This window comes from Plectropomus leopardus, chromosome 20 (assembly GCF_026936395.1).
Source record: "Plectropomus leopardus strain MGB_pleo_1.0 chromosome 20, ASM2693639v1, whole genome shotgun sequence".
Classification (NCBI taxonomy): domain Eukaryota; kingdom Metazoa; phylum Chordata; class Actinopteri; order Perciformes; family Serranidae; genus Plectropomus; species Plectropomus leopardus.
Window position 1 is genome coordinate 21859881 of NC_142195.1, and position 22985 is coordinate 21882865.

Here is a 22985-nt window from a genome sequence, read left to right on the forward strand (position 1 = left end):
CAAAGCTTCAAGATATTTACACAGTGAAGACTCAATGGATTTAATGGCTGCACAATCCCATCAAATGGAAATTCTCCACATTATACTATACATCTGCCTAAAATTCAGCCTGACATGTTTGATATTTCGGTGAACTTTGTTTTGTTCTGTGGGTTTGAAAGAGTTTGAAACGACTCGGCTACTGGCGGGTCAATGAGATTCCAATTCATGTTTCACACAGAAACAGAAGCAGTGAAGTGCTCTAAATCAAAATTATGATTGTGGCCAATATGACTCAGTGCACTAAACCACATAAAATGTTTTCATCATACACTGGAAAGAACATTGACATGATCTGCAAGGCCTCAAACTAGAATTGGCCGCAGAAAGAGAAACTTAAACTACTGTCTGACTCCAGGGTGGTATGTCTTTTCTTGTTGGAAGTCCTGGTGATTTGTTATGATTTTAAAGCAGTGCCATAAAGTACATTAAAATTTGAGGTCAGTGTTGTGACTGGCAGGTCACATGAATGGCACAGCTACAACTTCTGCAGGGCTGGTAAGGCTCTGCACAGTCTTAACTGCTCTAATTCCTCTAAGCGGTGCAAAAAACATTTACAGGAATGCACAAATAAACATGCATACAGCCACTCCTTTATAAAGGCAAAGTAAATAAGTTGTAGATGACGTAGAATTAATTTTTGGAGAGCGCAAACCTCTGCCCATGCTAGAGTATTCTCCAGTGTGCTTTGACACCCCTTTCGACCCCTGTGCAAATTGGCTTGATTTCTCTTAAAAACATGGTAATAAGGCTATGAGCAACTTAAGAAGAAATGACCCTAAAATTAGCAAGACATGTGTAAAAGTAAATTAACTGAAAATTAGCAAAATAAAAATAAGGACAATAAAGCAATGACCTGAAGAAAAAGCTGTTGTTTAAAAAGTAAAAATATAATTAATGTAATTAAAATTATAGCTGCCTGGATATTTCTTTTTCTTTTTTTCTAAGTGTAATAATTTCTTGAAATTTGTGGAACATTTTTTACCAAGTTGTTCATTGTGTTTTTTTCCCATGTTTGAGAAATAAATCACTTCAGTTTGCTTGAGGATTCAAAGGTTTAAATACTTGTGAAAAGTGTCTGAATGTAGCACATGGAAAGTGATTAGCTTATATAGCCTAATATGAAATGATACTTTAATATATCAAAACACATCTTTCCACATCAAAAAAGCAAACAACTTCAGTTGTGGAAGCCCTCGCTCCCAAATACACATATCTTGATCAGATTCACAACAAATGCAGCCACAATCACACCACTACCGATTTTAGAAATTCCCTTTAAATTGCCCGTGTTTCCTCACAGCACAGACAGGCTCAGAAGAACACAGGGTTAATTTAGAAGCACACTATGTTTACATGACAGGACTACTAATGTCAGACTGTAAGTCCACTATGGGTGAGAGTGTATTTGTGAGCGTTCACACATCACAGATGGTTTCGTCTGTGTTTATGTCTAGACTGAATATTTATTTACCTTTTACAGTGAATGAACTCATTGTATGAAACTGCAGAGCAGGGATACTTAACTTGCTTTGCTTGGGGGACACTTTTGCAAAATGACAAGATCCAGGGTGCAGTCACAGCTGCAGCCCCATACATGTTTCTAGGATTTTAGGTTGTTTCTAGGATATTAGGATATTTCTCAGATTTAAGGACATTTCTCACATTTAAGGCTGTCTCTAGGATTTTGGGATGTTTCTCAGATTTTAGTACATTTCTAGGATATATCTAGGACATTTGTCGGATTTAAAGATGTTTCTAGGATTTAAGGATATTTATTGGTTTAAAGGAAACTTATAGGATTTTAGGACATTTTTGGGCTTTTAGGGAAATTTTTGGGATTTCATAGGACATTTCACGGATTTTAGGGTGTTTCTAGGGTCTTAGGACATTTCTCAGATTTTAGGACGTTTCTTGGATTGACGTTTCGAGGATTTAAGGACATTTCTGGGATTTTAGGATATTTCTAGGATTTCAGGACATTTGTATTACTTCTGTAGAGGAAAAATCAAACTTGATTCCGTATGGTTTAGTGGGGTCATGGATGTGTTGGAGCATTTGTGTTTGTACTCTCAAACCTCTGTGGCAGGAACATGGAAAAGCTTACTCAATAAATCTGTATGTCACTGATCATGAAAAAAATATTGTCTGTTTCTTCCCTAGGTGTGTGTGCGGTGGGTAAACCCATGTGTCTGATGTTCGAGTACATGGCCCATGGCGACCTCAATGAGTTCCTGCGTCGCCGATCTCCAAACCAATCAGTGCGCACCCTCAGCCGTGCCAGCTTGTCTGGTCGCAGTTTTTCCTCCGAGCTGGAGGCGGGACTTCTCTCCTGTGCTGAGCAGCTGTCAATCTCCAAGCAGATCGCTGCAGGGATGGCCTACTTGTCAGAGCGCAAGTTCGTCCACCGTGATCTCGCAACCCGGAATTGCTTGGTTGGGGAGGAAATGGTAGTGAAGATCGCAGATTTTGGCCTCTCCAGAAACATCTACTCAGCCGATTACTACAAAGCCAACGAGAACGATGCCATTCCCATTCGTTGGATGCCCCCAGAGTCTATTTTCTACAACCGCTACACCACTGAATCGGACGTGTGGGCATATGGTGTGGTGTTATGGGAGATTTTCTCCAACGGGATGCAGCCGTACTACGGTATGGGTCACGAGGAGGTGATTTACTATGTGAGGGACGGTCACATCCTCTCCTGCCCTGAGAACTGTCCGCTGGAGCTATATAATCTGATGAGGCTTTGTTGGAGCACACCTCCATCAGACAGGCCCAGCTTCAGTAGTATACATCGGATACTGGAGCGAATGCATCAGAGCGCACTGAGCAGTAATGCTGACACTGAGGTCGACTGCTAACCTGGGAACTTTTGGTTTGTCCCAACACCCATTACTTTATGCCATATTTTAGTAATGTGCACATTGCTTACTTCTTCAGTTCAGGAATTTTGTTTAAAGGGACAGTTTGCCCCAAAATAAAGAAGAAAAGAAAGTTCTTTCAACCAAACTACACCCATCAACAGGGTGTAATTCAGTAGAAAGAAAGTGGTCCCCACATGAAACTGCTGTGTGTGCAGGTTGTGAGAAAGAGAGAGAGAGAAAAGTGATATTGCTGTTAAGTTTCTCAGTTTGTATGACATCCTACAGAAATGCACAAACAAAAGTTTGCATTACAGCCTGTAAATTAGCACCCCATAAATGGCATTTCATTCTTTAGGTAAAGCTACATAATTAACCTGACTTAATGGAGGTTAGATTTAGGCAAGTCAATTTAAGAAACGAAACATGGCGAAGACATACGTTAAAACAACTCAAAGTTCACACAGTTCTTAACACTGATCTTCTGGAGAAAGTCCCAATGGAAAGTCCTGTGTTTTGTGACCCATCCACCACCCCAACATGCTCCCTAGCTGGACTGCTCAGGATGCTCCTTTCTTTACGTCCTTTAGCACATTGGTCACATGATTTCAGCCGAGGATACATAGGTTATGTACGGATTACTGGCTCATCATTATGTGGGACATGTACACATTTTGATGAATTACTCTTAATTTTGTGCTTTGAGCACCGCAAGTGGCTTGCTATCTAGTTCCATTTGAGAGAAGACAGATTTCTATGGCTGATATCACCAACACTCACCAATACACCAAAACAACCTAGACTGATAAATAGCACCAGAGTTTAGAGAGAACATATGTATTTTTGATAATGGCGGTGAACTGTCCCTTTAAGGAATGTTGTAGTGTTTTCGGACAAGACTCTGCAGTCACTTTGACTTTTGACCAGCACATATCCGTTACACAGATTTGCTTTCTGAATGAAAAATATGAAATGCACGTATGGACAGACTCTAAGCCTGACCCCTGATACCGAGCCTTAACCTTCGAAGACTTGAAGCCACACATATATACCTGTTATACTCCATCCAAGGCATGTGAAATTGTTGCATTTTTTTCCTCTTCTTTATTTTGAGTTGTCAAGCTGTTGCAAGTGGCCTGACTTTAAGACATTATGCTAAGACAGAGAATGGGACAGTTAACACTTCATAAAACTTCATTTAAAACACCTTTCTTGTTATTGTTGCCTCTAGCAAATTCCACAGTGGCACGCAATCACTTTAAACCAGTGCTGTTGATTGTATTTATAAACAAGTTGCTATTCCATTTTTGGGCATTCTCATTTTAATTTTCTGTTTCTTTTTCATTATGTTGTTGATCTTTGTCTTTTTTTTTTTTAATTTTACTTTGTAATGGTGTTTGACACGCTGACTTTGACATGACGAGTAAATTAATATAGAATTGGTAAAACTGGTTTGACTTTTACTGATGAGTCCAACATGTGCCATAAGCACACCATAAGTCTCACTGAAACACAGACTCATACATTTGCTTAATTATAATTTCGCAGAAACTCATTAACAACATTCATTCCTGTGCCTTAAAATAGGCTCTTTTGTAAGTGAATAATGGGCAAAATGTCTTCATTCTGAAAGAGTAAATCTTTAATTGGTTCTCACAGAATTAGAAACTCTCTCTTACAGATCTAACTTTAATCTCTGGCCTAATTTTATCTGTGTTAAATTGAATAAAGTCACAGTATTACACAATTTCAGTTTTCATCATGATCATCTCTTGTGTCATCAGTCTTCTTTGTCATGTGGATTACTCAAAGTAGGTTTTTTTGTTTTCTTTTTGTTTTATTTATTTAGGAGATTTATACCAAAAGACAGAAAATGTTTATCTTGTCAACTGAAAATGCCTTTCAGATAAATCTCATGTTTTAGTTATTTTTAAATGTGGTGTGATGTTATGCTTTTGTTATTTTGTAACATAACTGCAACGCCTCTGCCAAGGACAAAAGCCCCATTTCTGTGTTGACAAAAGCAAAAAAAAAAAAAAAGTGTATTTTCCCCAGTGATTCTGATCCACTTCAAAATGTAATCTTCTTCCTTGGCCCATGCTGCACCTCTCACAAAGTATAATGGAAATCTGGCAAGTAGGTTTATTTTTTCCTAAATCCTGTTGACAAACAAATAAACCTAACCAAAAACATAACCTACCTGGCGGAGGTTATGATGTAGGTTTGTAAAGTATATTTCTTTTTATTGCTTGCAAATAAATGGAATATTTAAACCCGTTTGTATTTGAGATCTGGACAATATGAGCTTATTTTTCACAAATGCATGCATAAATCCGTTGTGCTGATAATAGATGTTTTGGAAAGCAGGAAAATCACATCATCTGCATTTAGATTATGTGATTTAGATTTGGTCACAGTGCTACTTAACACAGTCACTGACAAGAAGAGCATATTTAATCATTTTATATTTCTTAATTTCTCTAAGGCAGTGTGCTGGACAGATGAATGGACAGTCTGACCAACACCACCATCCTCAGGTCCTGCTTTAACTGAACCTATGTCAGTCCTCTTATGCTCAGCAAAAGTGACTCACTGCACCTCATTGAAAATAAGTGGGAGGCAGTGGCCCCAACTAAGCTGCTGCGTCCATGTGGCTTCATGGTAAGAGTGTGGAACAGCAGTAAAATAAACCCACATCCACAGACATACCCACAGCAAAAGGCACATGCCCTAAAACTTCCTCAGTATTATATGATGGACAGTTATTTAACAAACAGTGGAACTGAGGTGTGAATAGACACAGGCATGAAGAATCAATAAGCATAACAGAGAACTGACTGTATAAATGTAACATTTATTTCTAAATGGAAAATGTTGAGATTACAAAGACACAAAGGGCAAGAAAAGTTGTATGTTTCTGTCTCTCTGACCCTAAACTTGCCTCTTGCTCTCTGTTTATTTCATCACAAGCCTCCTCTAACACATGGTCCATAACAGCCCCCCACTCCACCCACAGAAATAAAGTACTTCACCATGTGCATGCTGCAGTGTTATTAATCACCACAAGAGGGACCAGAGAAGGGAAGTGAAGCAGAAAAACAGGCTTGCCATATGGTTTTATGAGTCATTTTTACAATCAAATTTCTGCGTGCATTGGTGAGATCACTGTATGTCTGTTATATGTGTCTGTGTTTGTTTCCTAGAGTGTGTATGCAAGTTTTATGGAGGAAGTCAACTTGTGAGTGTCGTCTATGTGTGTGTGTGTGTGTGTGTGTGTGTGTGTGTGTGTGTGATGCCCTGTGTAAACTGTTTAAAGTAGGCAGCATGGAGTCCGGCCTTTGACCGGTCATCCCTCCTCTGCTTGATCTAAACTGTGGATTAGACTGTCTCACTTCTGCTTCGTCCTTTCTTCCCACTCCTCACTTTTCTCCTCCTGATTTCTCTGTCTGTGCCATATTTACTACTTTATTTTCCTTCAGATAGCACACAACGAAGGACTGAAGAACTTTTTGTTGTCACTTAAATCTTGTCTTCACTCAGTTCACCCGTCTTTCCTTGTTCTATTTTTCTTCCATTTTCCTCTGCCCTGTCTTTCCTCACCCCCCATCACCAGTGTTTTTGCTCTTATCTGTAGTCATTTCTGGTCAGTTGCCATTCATTCTCCATCTCTTCAACAGCTTTTTTTTTTTTTTTTTTAATGTTACGCAAAGCCAGCTGCAGATACTGGAAAGGAACACTCATTCACAGTGAATAAGCCAAAAGTCCCTTCTCCAAACAAGAGGTTTATCTGAACGTACTTGTTAACCTTCCTGCCAACTTGCAATAGCAGCTCTCAGTGTTTGAGATTTATACTGCCTTGAAGAATCACTTCCTGTTTTGTCATGGTAATCTCCTTTGGTTCAGCACATCTCTGCAGTGCAGAAATTTGACAGTGCTTCAAAGAAAGCTGGATGTGATTCCCTGAAATTTTCTGAATGTTTCATCAGAATTGCTGCTATTTCTGGATGCCTTGTTATCAGTTCAGTCTTGTTGACTTTTCCATGCATCATAAATATTTCTGGTAACAAGAACGTTAATTCTGTCCATTCGGATCATTAGCTTTTACCTTTCTGCCACACACGCAGTAGGATAGCTGACCGAGGGGAAGTATCTGTCAGTCAGCAAATGAGGCTGGGAACCACGGAAAGTGTCTGTATTGACACTGTGACGAAGATGTGGCATCCCCCTCAATCAGCGACAGCACAGAGGAACGCCCTGTGTGGCCGCAGCACCGGCTCCGATTGGCCAATTCATGGAGCAACGGGAAGTACGGAGACATATATCAGTCAGCTGGAGGCCAGCACTCTAAAGTTGTGGAACAATAAACATAGCAGAGCGTGTGTATCACACACATACACACACATACACACACACACGGAACATTCTTCCCTATGAAAACATTTGGCTGCTGTTGCTAGGACTGGTGCTTAATTCATGTCACTCACGACACATAATGGCCCTGGCCGCTCTTACAGTATCATAAAACAAACACATACCACACTTGTATGGTGCAGTGCTGCATGTAGTATCTGCTTCAGGACCCGGTTCACATTCTGCAATGACAAGTCATTATTTTTGAAAATTCAGTTTTCAGAATTGAGTCATATGTCAGTTCTTCTTTATTTGGTTTTCTTTTGAAGCAAAGGGAAATTAGCAAAAGCACCAAAACATTATATATTCATCTACATTTGGCATCTTTGGTCATCTATTCATTATATAAAGATAAAATAAAGTAGGCAAATTTCTCTTTTTTGATTCAACACTTGGCTATAAAAGCTTTTAAATTTATACATTTTCCAATATTTACTCTCCTTTTGAGCTCTGGTCTTGTCTTCATCGACTCCTGAGGAGGAGTATCTGGAAATGTTTGATGCTACATGCTTCATTATGTTTAAAAGACAGTATTTAGCTTTTTGTTTTGATAAATATTTACAGTAGTGCAGTTTTAAACTGTTTTGGATACAGCTGGGGAAACGGCATTGAGTTTCTCACTTGATCATAACGCACCCTTGTTGTTTACTGTCTGTGCTAGCTCCAACCCTAATTCTCCATTCTTGTCTCCAAAACTCCAATAAAAATGAAAAACTATTTCTGTTTCACTCCAGAATGTTGTCAGGTGATTTTCATGAAATTATGTGTCATGTCACTGATTAAAAAAAAATAAATAAAAAAATAAATAAATAAATAAAAACTCTATGTTAACTAATGTTCTCTGTAACTGTGATATGCAAGCCAAGTCTAAATACAGCGCCTCAACTGAGACATGTAGTTGCTGGAAACTAATTCCCTGAGCACTGTCTTACCTCTAACAAACAAAATCACGCAAAATGAAACTGAGAATACACACAGACTTTGCTAACGCTCAAGGCTGTCTAAAATGTGTAAATGCACTCAAGGTCTATAAATTATTAGGTCTTGCAAAGAAAGCCTGCATATGGTAAACATCAGTCTGTGTCTGTCTGTGACCTGGTGTCTTCCCCTGTTTGCCTCTTTTTGGCTTTTTGGATGTCATAGAAATATAAACACTGTTTGATAAAAGAAGGCCAAACATGCAAGATAAAGTATAACTTTAAAAAAAGAAAAAAGGTAACACTTTCTTCTTCTTAGTTAAATAAGTTTAAATTTTGTGGGGTATTTTCAAACTTTTTCGCATTATTTATTTCAGAAAGCCTACTCTCACATTTAAAAGGAAACACAACAATTCAGACTTTTCTCATGTTTTTATTGTTGCTGGGATATCAACACTATGACTCTGGGTGGACATTCATTGATATCGGCCCGTACAGTTAGTATGGAAATCACATTTACGTCTGCGTCACAATTACTTTCTACAAAGAGCTGGTACATGGTTTGTTAAATTTGAGGCTTGGCAAAAAAAAAAAAAAAAAAATCCCAAACATTTTAAAGCAACGTTTTACTTTAAAGAACAAAATGTTTCAGACCCCAGAGTTTGGAAGATCAGTTATCGCTCCTAATAATGTACATTTTATCATTCTACGTGTACACTTTGGAATGAACAGTTTTTGGTATAAAAATGACATTTCTTATGTGAAAAACACACTGGCTGCATTATGTAACATCAACTGATACCCATAGCAAATATTGGATGAACCCACTGGATCAGCACAGTCACCAGAAGAAAGCAATGACATTGTATATTTCTGCAAACTACAAATATGTTACATTTGCATGTTTGATATATATTATACTGCTGTTTTTGAATTGAGGCAATGCATGGCGTGTCACTTTGGTGAGAGAAGCTTGCCAAGCTACAGCCTACTGTTTTTGACCCAAAAATTTGTCACTGCTGCTTTTCTAGTTGGGTTTTGTGCTCCCAAAACCAGGTATTTTTAATGATACTAACTTTCCTTACTATAACCCAGTGTATTTTTTGTTTTGTTTTTGTGCCTTAACACAGTTTATTTCAACCTACCTAATAACAAATTTAACGTTTCTGTGGATTGCCGAAATGTACAATGCCAACATTTTTCCTGACATTGGGTTGCTCACATAATTAAGTAGTAGTCTGGGTACAATGGCTGTACTACTTTGGGGATACATATAATAAAACTGTTGTTTTTCTGGACAGCTTAAGAGTGTTAAAAATGACAAAAAGGACAGTGACAGATTGTGATACGTACTGATGCATGTCCAGTCTACTGGGGTTTGAAGGTGTTTTGATGACGTGCTTCATATTTAGCCAGTTTGTGTTGTCCCCCAAGAATGAATTTGTCTCCTTGTTGAAAAAAAATCCAAAAATTTTATTAATGTCTCCACATGAGATAATCTGTCTCTTAATCTGACCACCCCAAAAGTTGAAATGTTGATGACATGTTTTCATTCGGAACGCTAGTTTTAAAATTTTATCATTACATTAAAACAAACAAAAAAATAATAATGTATGATCTGTATGTATGAGTTTGTACTCATTTGATAATTTTTGAGGCTGTGTTGTGTATCTTTATTGTTAAAAAATATCAAGCATTAAACTCTGCAAAAGTTAAATTTCACTCTAACACTGACACTTACCATTAAATCCTTGTTGTACTTTAAGGCAATTACAAAACAACGGTGTTAGCAACACACAAGCTTAAAGAGTAGGTAAACACCAGCTGAAGATCTTGTTTTTGTGGAGCTCTATCAGTTTTAGTATCTTGCTTTGCTGCAGTGATGTACAAGTGTACTCCAGTGCACTGTGACATCACTGTTGGGTGTGTTTACAGGTGCAACAAGGGACACTTTCAACCAGAGGGGGCGGTAAAACACGACTTTTCAGCCTGGTGTTGAGTTACTCTTTAAGGAGGAAGGCACTGCACACATAGATAATCTAGTTCTGGGTCACAAACACAGTAATGACTGTAATAGAGTCTACAGGAAATCCATTAATTAAGGTCACAATACAAAAGAGCTCATGACATAAAAACAAAATAAACAAAATCCTACAGTACATTTGGACAGATTAAAACACACTTAAAATTTACAAAACACTTTCCCTTTGGTGATTAACTTTGAATAATATATTTTTATATACATACATACTGTACACATATACTTACAATAGTGTACAAAGAGTGACACACTGGTAAACATACAAAGACAGAACGTTTAGTTGGTTTGCTATATAACCTGAATCAATACTTTGTTAGAGAAATGGTTACAGTGAAATATAGAGGGTTGGGTCCAGAGCTGTAGGTAGACAGAGTTCGGTCAATGAAACAATGAGTGGCACTAATGCTGCCACAACTCTTGTGAGGTTTGTTGTGAAGTTAACAGAAGGAAAGGTGGACGAACTCAAAGGCAAAACTACAGGAATTAAGTTAAATTGTTCAAGAAGTGTAAAGGCACAACCGAGAGATTACAAGGCAAAAAACAATTACGACAAGTAGAAATCCTATCCCCACTCCCAACAGCTAGGGAACACTGAAAAAAACACATCCAAACTCTGGATAAAAGAACTTTGTTGCCTCATAACGGCAACATTTTGGCCAACTTCAACAGGCAAAAATACCAGCTGACTTCATTTTAGCACTGCAGCTTAAATCCCTGACAAACATCTTGCTTCCTGGAAAACATTTGACTGTGTTTTTGGCCGTGATTCTCACGTTTCTGTCAGCTGTTTGGAGCTTTGTCTGTGTACTTTGGCCAAAATGTGTTTTGATTCAAGTCACAACAAAAGGTTCAGCTGGTGCTTTTTAACGATGTACGTCAGAGCATCGCCAGGCTGACTTTCAGTTGAGTGTCAAGTTAATGGCAGAAGGTGTTGAGTGCAATTGTGAAAATATGTCTATTCAACACTGCATTGGCTCAACTCTGCTTGACCTTATAGTATCATCATAACAGGAGACACTACAGGTATAAAGAGTAAAACTTTTAACTAATTCCTGTTACATTTTGTTGACACATTAGGAATTTTCATCATTTTTATCACTCCATGAATCAGAAAATACTGCCATAAAAAAAATCAATTTTGCCATGTTTTTAGGAATTAAATGTTCTTCCAGTTAGGCTATAAATGATAAGCTATATGAACAAACCCCTCTGCGAAAACTTTCAGAATACAGACAGAAATATACCTGGAAAGTTTCATGTCTGCAAGTGCTACTAAATTGGACAATTTTGGCTCTGAGAACGAAGAAAAAATCCCATTTGATAAAAATGTATTGTAAAGTTACGACCGAAATTACAACACAGGTTGATTGGATAACATTTTTAACTACTAGATATCACCATGAATCTTCCGCAGTTGATTTCTGAACTAAAATAAACATCTAAATGTGTACTATGAACTTTCTCTTTCCATTATGAAATATATTGAAGCAAAATAGCCCAAAATCTCAAAACTGAGAACTGTGTCTCCCCGTAATAGTAAACTGTGATACGTCATTGTTATCAGTACCTCCTAAACAAGAACAGACTACCAAAAATGCTTAATGTTGGGGGTAATCATTCCATAACGTTGTTACAGTAAACATCAACATACTCAGAACCCCATTTTGTGCCTGTCACCAGGTTTCACGAGACAAATACAAAGTCCAATCTGTAATATGTGCCGACTTAATTCACTGGGAACCTTTGAACGCAAGATGTGTCCCTCTGTGTAAGACACCATCGGCAGGGACAGCAAGAGAGGAAGGCAGAAATATGCAAAATATTTGGATTATGTTTTTTTTTCTGTAGCATTTGTAAATTAAGACTGGTTCACAAAGACATTATTATGAATCCAACCATCTCATAAAGACAAACAAAATATATATTTTGGTTCCATATTACTTCATATCACCAATAACACTGTGGAAGCGCAAAAAAAAGAAAGTATATGACATTCAATTTCTTGTTAGAAGGAAAGATATTTTTAAACTTTCCTATGTGTTTGTAATGCCAAGCAGGCTTATCTGAGTGGTAATGTATAAGTGATTTTCATGAGAATCTCATGCTCTCATGGGTGAAAGTCCTATCCTGTGTTCACTTACTCCATTTAGGTTCCCTCCCTTCTGTACAACATGGACTTTCTTGCTCTTCACACTAAGTCACATAACTTCCTCCTTGGCTTTCGTCATAATTATTACAACCACAAGAGGTTGTCCCCAAACAGTAAACGTAAACAGCCATTTCATGGCCTGATAAAAGCCTTCTGAACCTAATTATAGGTGTGGCAGGCCACTTCTAACCCATATCTATGATGCTTATAATCACTGTTAATGGCCATGTAATGGCCTGCTAACAGCCAAACTGGCTGTAAATGTGGCTTATGACACAAATTAAAGTTGCATTTTGGATGAAAGTAGTGGAATACACTGGAATGAGTGGATTTGCTCATGGAGGATACGTAAATCTGAGTGAAGATTTTGCTTAAGTGAACTCTGACAGGATTTCGCACTACTGACCAATTACAAAATAGATTTTTATTGGCCCTTATACCAGTGTGGCTCTGTGGATGGCAATGCTATTAACTATTAGATGAAATGCCATGAAATTAGCAGGTCAGTGTTTGCACTCAAAACTGTGTAAATCAGCTACTGTATCATTTGTGGCAAGACTGAGTTTCTAAACAATGAAAGCAGGCATTTATTACCATCCACTGTACTGTATCTTCATGTTGATGCTAAAAAGACGGAATGGCCTAACTTGTTACCTCTCACAAATTCCCATTAACACTGATTATGCTTTCACATTCACTCCCCCCAACCCCTTTTTCCTCAGTCAGCCTCATGGACACAGAGATTTGATAAAACCACGAGAGGCAGACAGCTCAGCACATTTCATGACATGATCTGAAGTCTGCGAACGCTCACCAGAAATGACCTTCACCTTGTCTCCACATAACACTGTGGCACAGAGCCTGCTCGAAAACCGCAAAACATCCTCCTCCCGTTTTTGGTAATATCCCTGGAACAACTTGTCTCTAATTCCTTAGAGGGAATAAACAACACATCCTGGACCCTGCATGTATTTACGTTGGATGAAATGAAGAAACTAGATTCACTTATGTATTTTAGTAGGATAAGAGGGTCAGTAGAATAATGAATCCCCAAAGTATTTAGGCTGTAAGGTCACTTGTCATCATAAGATGAATGATGAGTCTGAAGAACAGCAAGATGTCTCGTATATTTTTTACTTTGACGCTTATATCTTCAAAAAGTTTAAACTTCTGATATCTAGATTCTATTAAGAAAATCAACATTGAGTCTCCACAAGGTAATTTTAAAGTTTAAGCTGCTGGAAGGTTTGTATTACCATTTAGTTATATGTTAAGAACACAAAACTGCATGTGTTGGTTTGGATTTTAAATCTGGGTTTGGACAAAAATGTATCAAACATGGGAAAGAAACTCCGATGTCATTATGTCTGCATGTAACATGTATGTATGATGTTATGAGACCTTTCCTAAGAATGAGAATCAAGGAGAAGTTGTCTGAAACCAAAGACAACAGGATAAAGAGTTAGAGAAGACTGGAGTACTGGCATAACCTTCATTTCACAGATTACTTTTAAATAGTTCATATCAGCGTTGTCCATGACAAAACAAATAGAAATAATAAACAACTAAACAAAAAATACTAACAGCCTATCAGAGTCCTCGAAGATCAGACTCTTCTCCTTGTTCTTCCTCCACACAGCGATAAAGTCTTTCTTCATTGTTGCCATCCTTTTCTTCATCGTGATCTCAGCTTGTCATCAACTGTACTCCATCAATCTTCATTCTCCAATTTAACACGTAACTGTCTTCAGTTCAAATCATGTTCCCAGTCTCTCTCGACCTCCCCATGCTTCTGTTTACCTTCTTTCAGTCCCAAAAACTGATTTACTCCTTCAAGCAGTTGGATTAATCTCTGGCTCTGCTTTATACCACCGAGTGTTCGTTGTGGTGGTGGTGGTGCATACCACCGCTCAGCACCGTGTGGTTAATGGACGACGCTGACCGGTCTGATCCTTCCGCTGCCGTGCCATTGACGTTCTCCTGCCGCTGACAGCACAGGATTTGCCTGAAGGTGGCGCTCATCTCTTTGTCACGGTAGGAGTAGATGATGGGGTTCATGGCTGAGTTGAACTCGGCGAGGAGCAGGAAGAACTTTTCGTAGGTGAGGACATTGCAGCTGGCGCAGAAGACATCAAGGAGAAGGATGACCAGGCCGGGGGTCCAGCAGACAATGAATGCACCTGAGGAGACGAGAAGTAGGGGAAAAAAAAAATTTAAGGGATGTAAAAAAAACCAAAAAAAAAACGATATTCACATATTGGATTGAAAACAATGAGTCACTGGGACTTAAATCTCCAGTATGATGACTTAATGAAAATGGTTCTGTGTCAGTGTGACATCTTGGGCCTGAACCAGGCAGATATATTCTTGTCTTTCCTCTTCATTTCCTGAGCTAAAAAAAAAGTAAAGAAACAGAAACTAAGAGTTTGGCCCTGAAAATGTGTCCTTCAGCACAACCACTGATGGGATGAGGTAACATATATTGTATATTATAAGTGAAGCCACTCCATCTGGGAGGCAGAGGTTGGTTTTGGTCTCTCTTGAAACAAAGACAAAAAAACACTCTACAACCACATCACCATCACTTAACAACCACACAATCAGTCTTCAGAACAAAAGCACTCATGTCACTTTATAACCACATCTAACATGTTTTACTGACAATTTGAGTGTAGAGAACTTTTGTTGTACAGTGTTGTGCTGTTGATATATTAGGTAACCAGTAATGGAATGCCTAAAGTGAAAAAATACCACTAAATGACTGATTTCTAAGTCACAAATACACCTAAATGCATTCACAGCTGTGGTTATATCAATGATTTAAACTGCTTGTAAATAAATGAATAACAGAATTCCATTACATCCCATCAGTGTAAATCAAAGATCTACTTATCTCCCATTTATTTTAACCACAGAGAACAATCTTATGTATCAGAACACTCCTCCTCTTCTTTTTTCTACATGATAAAAGATGCATGAGGAAACAACTGTGGACACTGCAAATTTTTTAATGGGCAAAGTGGGAAATGATTGATGTGATTGATTAAACATGTTAGCAGCATGTATATAGAAAATGAAAGCTAAAACATGCTGGTAAAGTTGTGGAAGTGTAATAATAATAATTATCATTACAATAAAATAAAATCTCTGTGGAGAAGATTAATATTTATATTATTTTTCACAAAAATAATTATGTAGCTTGCTCTGCTATTTCACTATTTTGTTGTATTTTTTACTTAAAAAAAACCATTCAGAATTAGTCTTTTACTCTACTACATGAGTTATATCACAATGATAGGATTTTTTTGACAATTTGTCACTTATAGAGCTCTATAAACCAGGATGATCAAGAAAAAGGTCAAACATTTTTTAGGTAATTTTTTTCTTCCTTTTTTGTCAATGCCTCTACAGAAGCAATAGGGGGAAAATGCTAAAACACATTTTCTGTAATTTCTGATCAAATTAAAAGTTGCTCTTTGCATTATTATGCTAATATGCCATTATATCAATTAATAAAATGGTCTCAAAAAGACTGCTTATCTTACTTATTTCTGGGACAATATATTGGCCAACAAAAGTATTTATCGTGAGAGGTCTAACCTAAAATCGGCTATGCGCTTTCCAAATTACATAATATTACAAAACAAAAAATGAATATGATGATTAAAGTTAGGTAACATTTTTAAGGCAACCAAAACCTCATGTTTATACTTAAAAGATCGGATGGGATTATTGATCATCATCCTCTATTATCCCGCCCTTAACTTGAAACATCTACAGAAACATAAATAACTGACCTCTGCCTCATTTTTGCAATCAGACCTCCATCATCATATCTGCCAGCAGCACAGTATCATCATTTCTCTGATTAGATGAAGTGTGTTAGCACAGTCAAGGGGGGTCACTGACTCATTATTCATGAATGTCGGGTTCAAGTATTGTGAATCCAGTCAACAGATGCTATTTGTCACAAATACAAGACAACTGCAGGACATTACACTTTTGAGACAGTAATAACAAAAGGTCTTAATGAGGAATTAGACAAGCAGAGACAGCGAGGGGGATAGAGAGAGACAATATTGACAGGCATGCCTGTTATCTGTTAGTGTTTTTCAGGCGGCAGCTGCAGCAAAGGCTTGACCTCACTTCCCAGCTATGCAGGCAGACTCTCCGCAGTTAGATAAATTTCTCTAACGGTTCGCAGCCCAGCAAAGAAACTATCTGAGCTATTTGTCTCTAAGTGAAACATCTTACTCTGAAACAAGACAAGACTCAGCACAAAAAACAGCAAAGATTCAAATTCAAAACTTCATTTGGAAAACAAGAAAAATACTTCTGAACAACACTTTGATTGTATTATGTGACCATGTTTCCTGCCTTTGGTAACACTGCCTTATTTTGTGTTAGTGTTGAATGAAACATAAAAAAGCCTTAAAATCGACCCAAACCACAACCTATATTCTTGTCCGAATATTCTTGTCCAAGTGAGGCCAAAATAACAACCTAATACTCTTCTACATTCCTCTAGTTTCATATAACCAAACATTGATCCTGTCTGTTTTAAATGTAGTGTGAAATACATATATGTACAGGATGTTTATTCTGATTTTCCCCCAGAATGAGGAAGAAAACAGTCTTTGTGTGAAGTTATGACGTGCGAGGTTTCACCCTTGGAGTCTTTCATTTCCTCTCTCAAGCCATGGGCTTGCGTTACACCCTTCATCTAAGAAATGTCCCTTTGCTTTGCCCAAATGTGTGCAGTTTGCAGCTTTATTGCCACACGGTTCACAGAGGATAAAGCAGAGTTCTTGTTTATGAACAAAACAAATAGACCTTTTTGCCCTGTTGCTACTCGAAAATGCCACATGGAGGGAAGAGAGACTGGAGCAATGGAAAGGCAGTGGAGAAAAGTAAATAAACACGGCTCCAATGCAGGCCTGGAAACTTTGGAAATTTATGGAAGACTACATAGACATTTTTCAGGTTTTGATAGAGTTAGGAATTACAAAAGCAAGACACGTGTATGGGTGTTAGCATGGCAACAATGTCCTATGTGACACATTGTGACCATGTATGGATTACCGAATGGGGCTATCGGATACAGGCACAGGGGCCCAGAGTGTCATAGGGCCCCACTGGCCATCACTTGCAAAATGTCACTCATTAACATACCAACCAGAGAAAGGCACAAAGAGACAAAAGAACTACAAATAAGGTCAAAACAACCAAACAGAGACACAAATTTTTTTTTTTACTTTCCATGATTCTCTATCTATCTATCTATCCATCTATCTATCTATCTATATCATTCCTAACTTTCATCTTTTTTTATGGTGGAAACAGACTTCCATACAAGAGAAAACAGAGGGCTATGGGAACAAAAATAAGGAAATAATAGAGACCAGACTATGACAATGAACTCCACACTCCCACAAAGACACAGATGCAAAACTGAGGGTAGACACGGACAAACACTCACATGTGCAGACAGAAACACACGCAAACACTCACTTCCATAATTGCACATGGCACAAAGATACATGGAGGAGCACTCCAACATGATGTGAAAACATTTGGATGGTGTTGAGAAAGCACTCGGAAAAACTGTCCATCCCATCAAGCTTAGCCTAACAATCACTATTAACCAGAAACAGGGTTTCACTTTCAGCGTTTAAGCCCTTTGCTTCATAATAACATGGTTAGAGGATCATGAGCAATGGTGTGGGTATTTTTCTGTCTCTGCACACCACCTCCTTTTTCAGATTAGGGAATGTGGATCTCTTTCTCAATCAATCTTGGTGTTTGTACAGAGAGGCTTTGCTCTAATGGCTGTCATGTTTCTTCCAATGAGAAAAGCATCTTTAAGAGGTTAATGACGCTGTTTTTCAGCATTACTGACGCATTGCCTCAATCACATGGAGTGGACTAAAGAATTCCATAAATATGAGGTTAAATAGCTTAAAGGATCATGCTGGTGCTTTTGCATGTTACTAGAAATGGCATGTTTTTTATTGCTGCCATCAGTTTCATGTTTCCAGTCATTCTGAGTGCTTTGGAAAGCAACTTGTAGAGATTTGAAACAAGAGATGTTAATGAACATTAGGTCATCCATTTTGGCTTCGTCAAAATTACATTAGTGGTAAGACACATGAAGATTTCTTGTCCATTGTAATCAAGGGTTAAAATCAAGATTTGTGAGGAGAGGGGCGCCCTTGTCCAGTCAGGTGGTGGTGGGGGAATTCCACAGACCTGTTCAACAGTTATCAAACTTTTTTTTTTTAAACAAAGTTTATAGAGACTATAGAGAAGACTTTATTTCAAAAAGACAGTGCAAGTAATGAGCATACATTGCCACAGAATCCCCGAGCATCCCTTACTGACACAGAAAGGGTACCTATGTGAAACATCAAAGTTTGACATGTACGGCCACTACCCAAGCGTCTGAATTTGATAAGTTGGGAGTGAGAATGTGTTGGATTGTTGGTAGAAGACATCTTGACTATAAATGTTTACGTGTACTCGTTTAGTACACCAAACCATCAGACCCAGTCTCTTCCTTGAGAAGGTACTTGCAGTCCTTTGATAATGTCTCGCTATTTCAGCTTTTGCTTCTGAGAGAAAACAGTCATTATTTTCCAGAGCACAAGAGGTCACTTGTCAGGATAATATTAACAGGTTATTTTACAGCAAGTCTTCAGACAAATGGCCAATGTGTTATTGTTCTGGTGAATTTAGTCTTTAGTCTAGTTTGTTTGCTACTACGATGTGTACTGAAATGAAGTGAAATCACCATAACTTTTCAAATGATATATAAAATTGTAGGCTGTAATGACAATATTTTACTATATCAAGTGAAATATATAATTTCTATAATCCTGTACAGCCCTTTAAGTCTCTGATCCTCATAATGCTGTGTCTCTACACTTTGCTGATGTTTTCCACATGTAGCAACATACTTAACTCATTACAGAGCTTCAAATTCTGCTATCAGGGATTTTCATGTCGTCCTATTATTTCTCGTGTTTTCATGCCGGCTTTGGTTTCCACTAATGTGCAATTCTCTCAGGACCTTAAAAATGAATGAACACTTGATATTAAATTACTGCTCTCATTCCTCTGTATGCCTCACTGCCTTTCTTCCCATCAATCTCCATCTGCATCTCTCTATCTCATGCTCGTTTCCTGTCCCTCTTTTCCACTTTTTCCCCATCCTTGTATTGAGATCCTACTTCACTTCATTTCCCTTTTTTTCTCTTTGTCTTGACACTATCTCCCATTCATTTTTATCTCTTTTCTTTGCCACATCTTTCTGCAACCTGTCCTCCTCTCTACTCCAAAGTCTCTGTCTCAATTACTATTCAACTGTCCATCATTTTCCTAAACCAACCATCATCTGTGGTCATGACCATGATCCCACTGAACTAAGTCAGTGGACAGAAACCGTTATATATACTGTGAAATGGCTTCCCGTTTGTCCACAGAGGGATTTCTTTTCCCTCTCCCCTCTTTCCCACATCATGCACTTCCACACACACACACATTGGAGATTAGATAAAAGTTCACATTCAGCAGCTGAGTGTTTACAATTATTGATAAAGAGGCTTGCGGTATACACAGTGATGGAGTGTGCCAATGGTGTCACAGTGATCCAATGGTTCGAGAAAAAGGCTTTATACTGGAAGTACAGTGAGGCCTTTGAAATGGAAATAATGGACTTTTTCTGCTCTGCTAGAACATCCAGACTATGATATATCTGCAGGGTTTTTGGTCAGCAGTGACTCACTCACTTCCACCTTGCGTCTCTCTTTTTTTAATGTAAAAAGACAAAAGTCGACAGTGAAAACAAGAAACAATGCTCTACACTGGTGATGTTCAGAGGTGAGGTTTAGATTAAATCCAGATTGTTAGCCACAGCCAGGCCTCTTGGTGCTTTGGTCTCTGTCTTTTTAAAATAATACCAGTCTGTTTCTATCCTGAAATGGCTTTGTTGACAGAATTGTCTGCGTATGGTTGCATTTTTGTTTGCTAGCTTTTTGGTGTTACCTCAAGCAATGACCACAGATGTTTCCTCATTAGAATTGCCTCCTCTGTCTCAAAACAAATTCCTTTTCAAGGGCTGTTTTTGATTGACTGTGTCATACGAGTTACAGGTACTTTTTAAGGGAGATTTTATCTGGATAATACTTGACTGTATACTAAAGAAAAATGAAAACATGGCACTTCAGTTTTTGCTGCCATTTTTCACAGGCTTCAGTCAATGATCTAAAACTTTTTGTCATGCATTCATATTTCTTTCAATTTCCAATTTCCCAAGCTATTGCATCCACCTGAAAGGTGGAGCATATTACGATGCTAATTAAACAGCATGCTTTAGCAGTACATCCAACCAGCCTCACAACTGCTGACCTCAGCAACAACACCAGCTCAGGACCTCCACATCCAGCGCAAGATTGTCTGGGACCAAGTGAAAAAATTCCCAAACTTTCAGAAACTGCCTTGGGGAAGTTCATCTGCATCGTTCTCAACAGGGTTATGACCTGACAGCAGTTTTTCATCGTAAGCGACTTGTGTGGTTGTGAGGTCGGCTGGATGTACTGCCAAATTGCCTCAGTATGTTAAGATGCACAGTTGAATTGAGCTGTGGTTACAGCTTGATTAGGCTATTTATTCAGACTTAATATGTCCTTGTCTCGGTATAAATGCACTCGAGGGAAACTGATTTAGTGACATAAGTATGTCCGACTCCACCACGGTGGGTGGCGATATGCCCCCTTTCAGCTAGCTCCTGATGTACCTTCTTCCAACTGACCTATTACATCACATCCCAAACGAATTAGCAAGTAGCAAATAGGTTGCTTGTCAAACAGTGAAGAAATTGATAAATGTTCAGTGCTGTTGATACCTTTTTTTCTGTTTTTCCCGGCTTTCTTGTATAAATTCATGCTGTTTGACATGTCATGTGGATGGATTAGCTTAGAAAACAAGAAATGCTTACTAACAAATTTGAATAAATTTGTGACCGAAATTTGAGAGAAATATATTTATTGAGTGCATATAAAAGTCTTAAATCTTTAATTTAAACCCCTGAAATAACTATTAATAATAATTCTTTTTTTTGTTCAGTGTATTTGCAATTGTTCAATTGTTAATGCAGGCTTACAAATCTAGGATTACTCAAAATGCAGTAGGCGCAGCCCCTGGAGGCATTTAACGATGCTTAGGATGTTTGAGCTGTTTGAGATCAGCGTTTGCCAGAAACTAACAACTGCGGAAACAGGATTCACATAGACAGATGCTGCTATTGTGAGTGATTAGAAAAGCTGCACTGCGAACTGTAATTTCCTGCACTAAATGCTTCGCACACACAGAAAACAGGTGACATTACAAGCCAGTCATGTTTCCATGCTGAGGGTTTTAGTAAGCTCTGATTGGTTCTGCTCTCTGTCAGCCAAAAGACACACATACAGTGCAACAGCAAAAAGAAAGTTTTTGTATGTGAGGGGTATGCATTTGTTCACTTTCTGTCCATGCTTTGAAATTAAGGCGAAAAAACTAGGAGTTTTTTATTTGTGAAACAAATGTAGGTCACTGATACGGCATCTGTGTGCATGTGTTTGGGCGATGGTATGTCTTGGCGCTCCACTCTGTCTGAGGATGCGAGTGCATACAACACCATAAGATAATCGAATCATTCACAGAAGACCCCTGCATTAGCCAACACCTGACACACACACACCCAATGACCAAGGGTCATGGTTAATTTCATGTTGCAGTTGACTCATAGAAGAGTGATGAAGAGAATCTCTGTTGGTGTCATTCAAACTTTTCAGTAGAGCACCAGTTAGTGAATGGACTAGCGAGACTGACTGTGACCCTCCTTGTGACAGCTTTTTAAACGGATCAGTATCAGTTGATTAGATTTGGTTAATGAATTTATGTAGGTACTGAAGGTATCTGCGATAAGCTGATATCTGCCGATGTAGTGAACAAGTTGATTTGTCGTTGTAGATTTGTTGCTTCCATAATGATGTCCTTACATCACTAATTCATTATTTGTCATTCAGTGTACTGTTTAAAGGCAGAAATCTTGAGTGGCTTGTACAAGTCAAGTCAATTTTATTTATAAAGCCCGTCATCACAAAAATTTGCTTCAGCGGGCTTTACTAGCAGATTAGTAAAAACTCGCCAAAAACATCCTTTAACAGAGAAAAATGGCAGAAACTTCAGGAAGAGCAACTGGGGAGAGGTCCCTCTTCCAAGATGGACAGACGCGCAATAGATTAGACATGAAAATGCATACAGTATACTATACATTAAAGACCATAGGCTCCTGAGCAATAAAGAGAACCAAATGTATCCTTTTTCAATTAGCAGGAGCAAACTAGTAGTTTTGTCAATGCACTCTTTTTTTTTCCTTTTCAAAAGTAAACTTATCATAATACACAGCCCCCACAATACAGTGATTATATTTAAGCAGCCTATCTCAATGATATATTTTTTTCTTTTAACCATTTTCTGCAACTAAACAAAAACTAGTAAAAAGCATTAGGGTTCTATAGTGTGAC

At 38.2% G+C, this 22985-nt stretch overlaps 2 protein-coding genes across 2 annotated transcripts in view; one reads left to right on the plus strand and one right to left on the minus strand.

The window, feature by feature from the left end:
- Positions 1 to 5176, plus strand: part of musk (muscle, skeletal, receptor tyrosine kinase) — a 32283-nt gene extending 27107 nt beyond the window's left edge. The window contains exon 17 of the mRNA XM_042509459.2: positions 2203 to 5176. Coding sequence (XP_042365393.1) covers positions 2203 to 2903 — 701 coding nt within the window. The 3' untranslated portion in view covers positions 2904 to 5176. The remainder of the gene's footprint in view (positions 1 to 2202) is intronic.
- A 3467-nt stretch (positions 5177 to 8643) lies between these two features.
- lpar1 (lysophosphatidic acid receptor 1) overlaps positions 8644 to 22985 on the minus strand; it is a 37706-nt gene continuing 23364 nt past the window's right edge. The window contains exon 3 of the mRNA XM_042508961.2: positions 8644 to 14600. Within this exon, the coding sequence (XP_042364895.1) occupies positions 14284 to 14600 (317 nt within the window). The 3' untranslated portion in view covers positions 8644 to 14283. The remainder of the gene's footprint in view (positions 14601 to 22985) is intronic.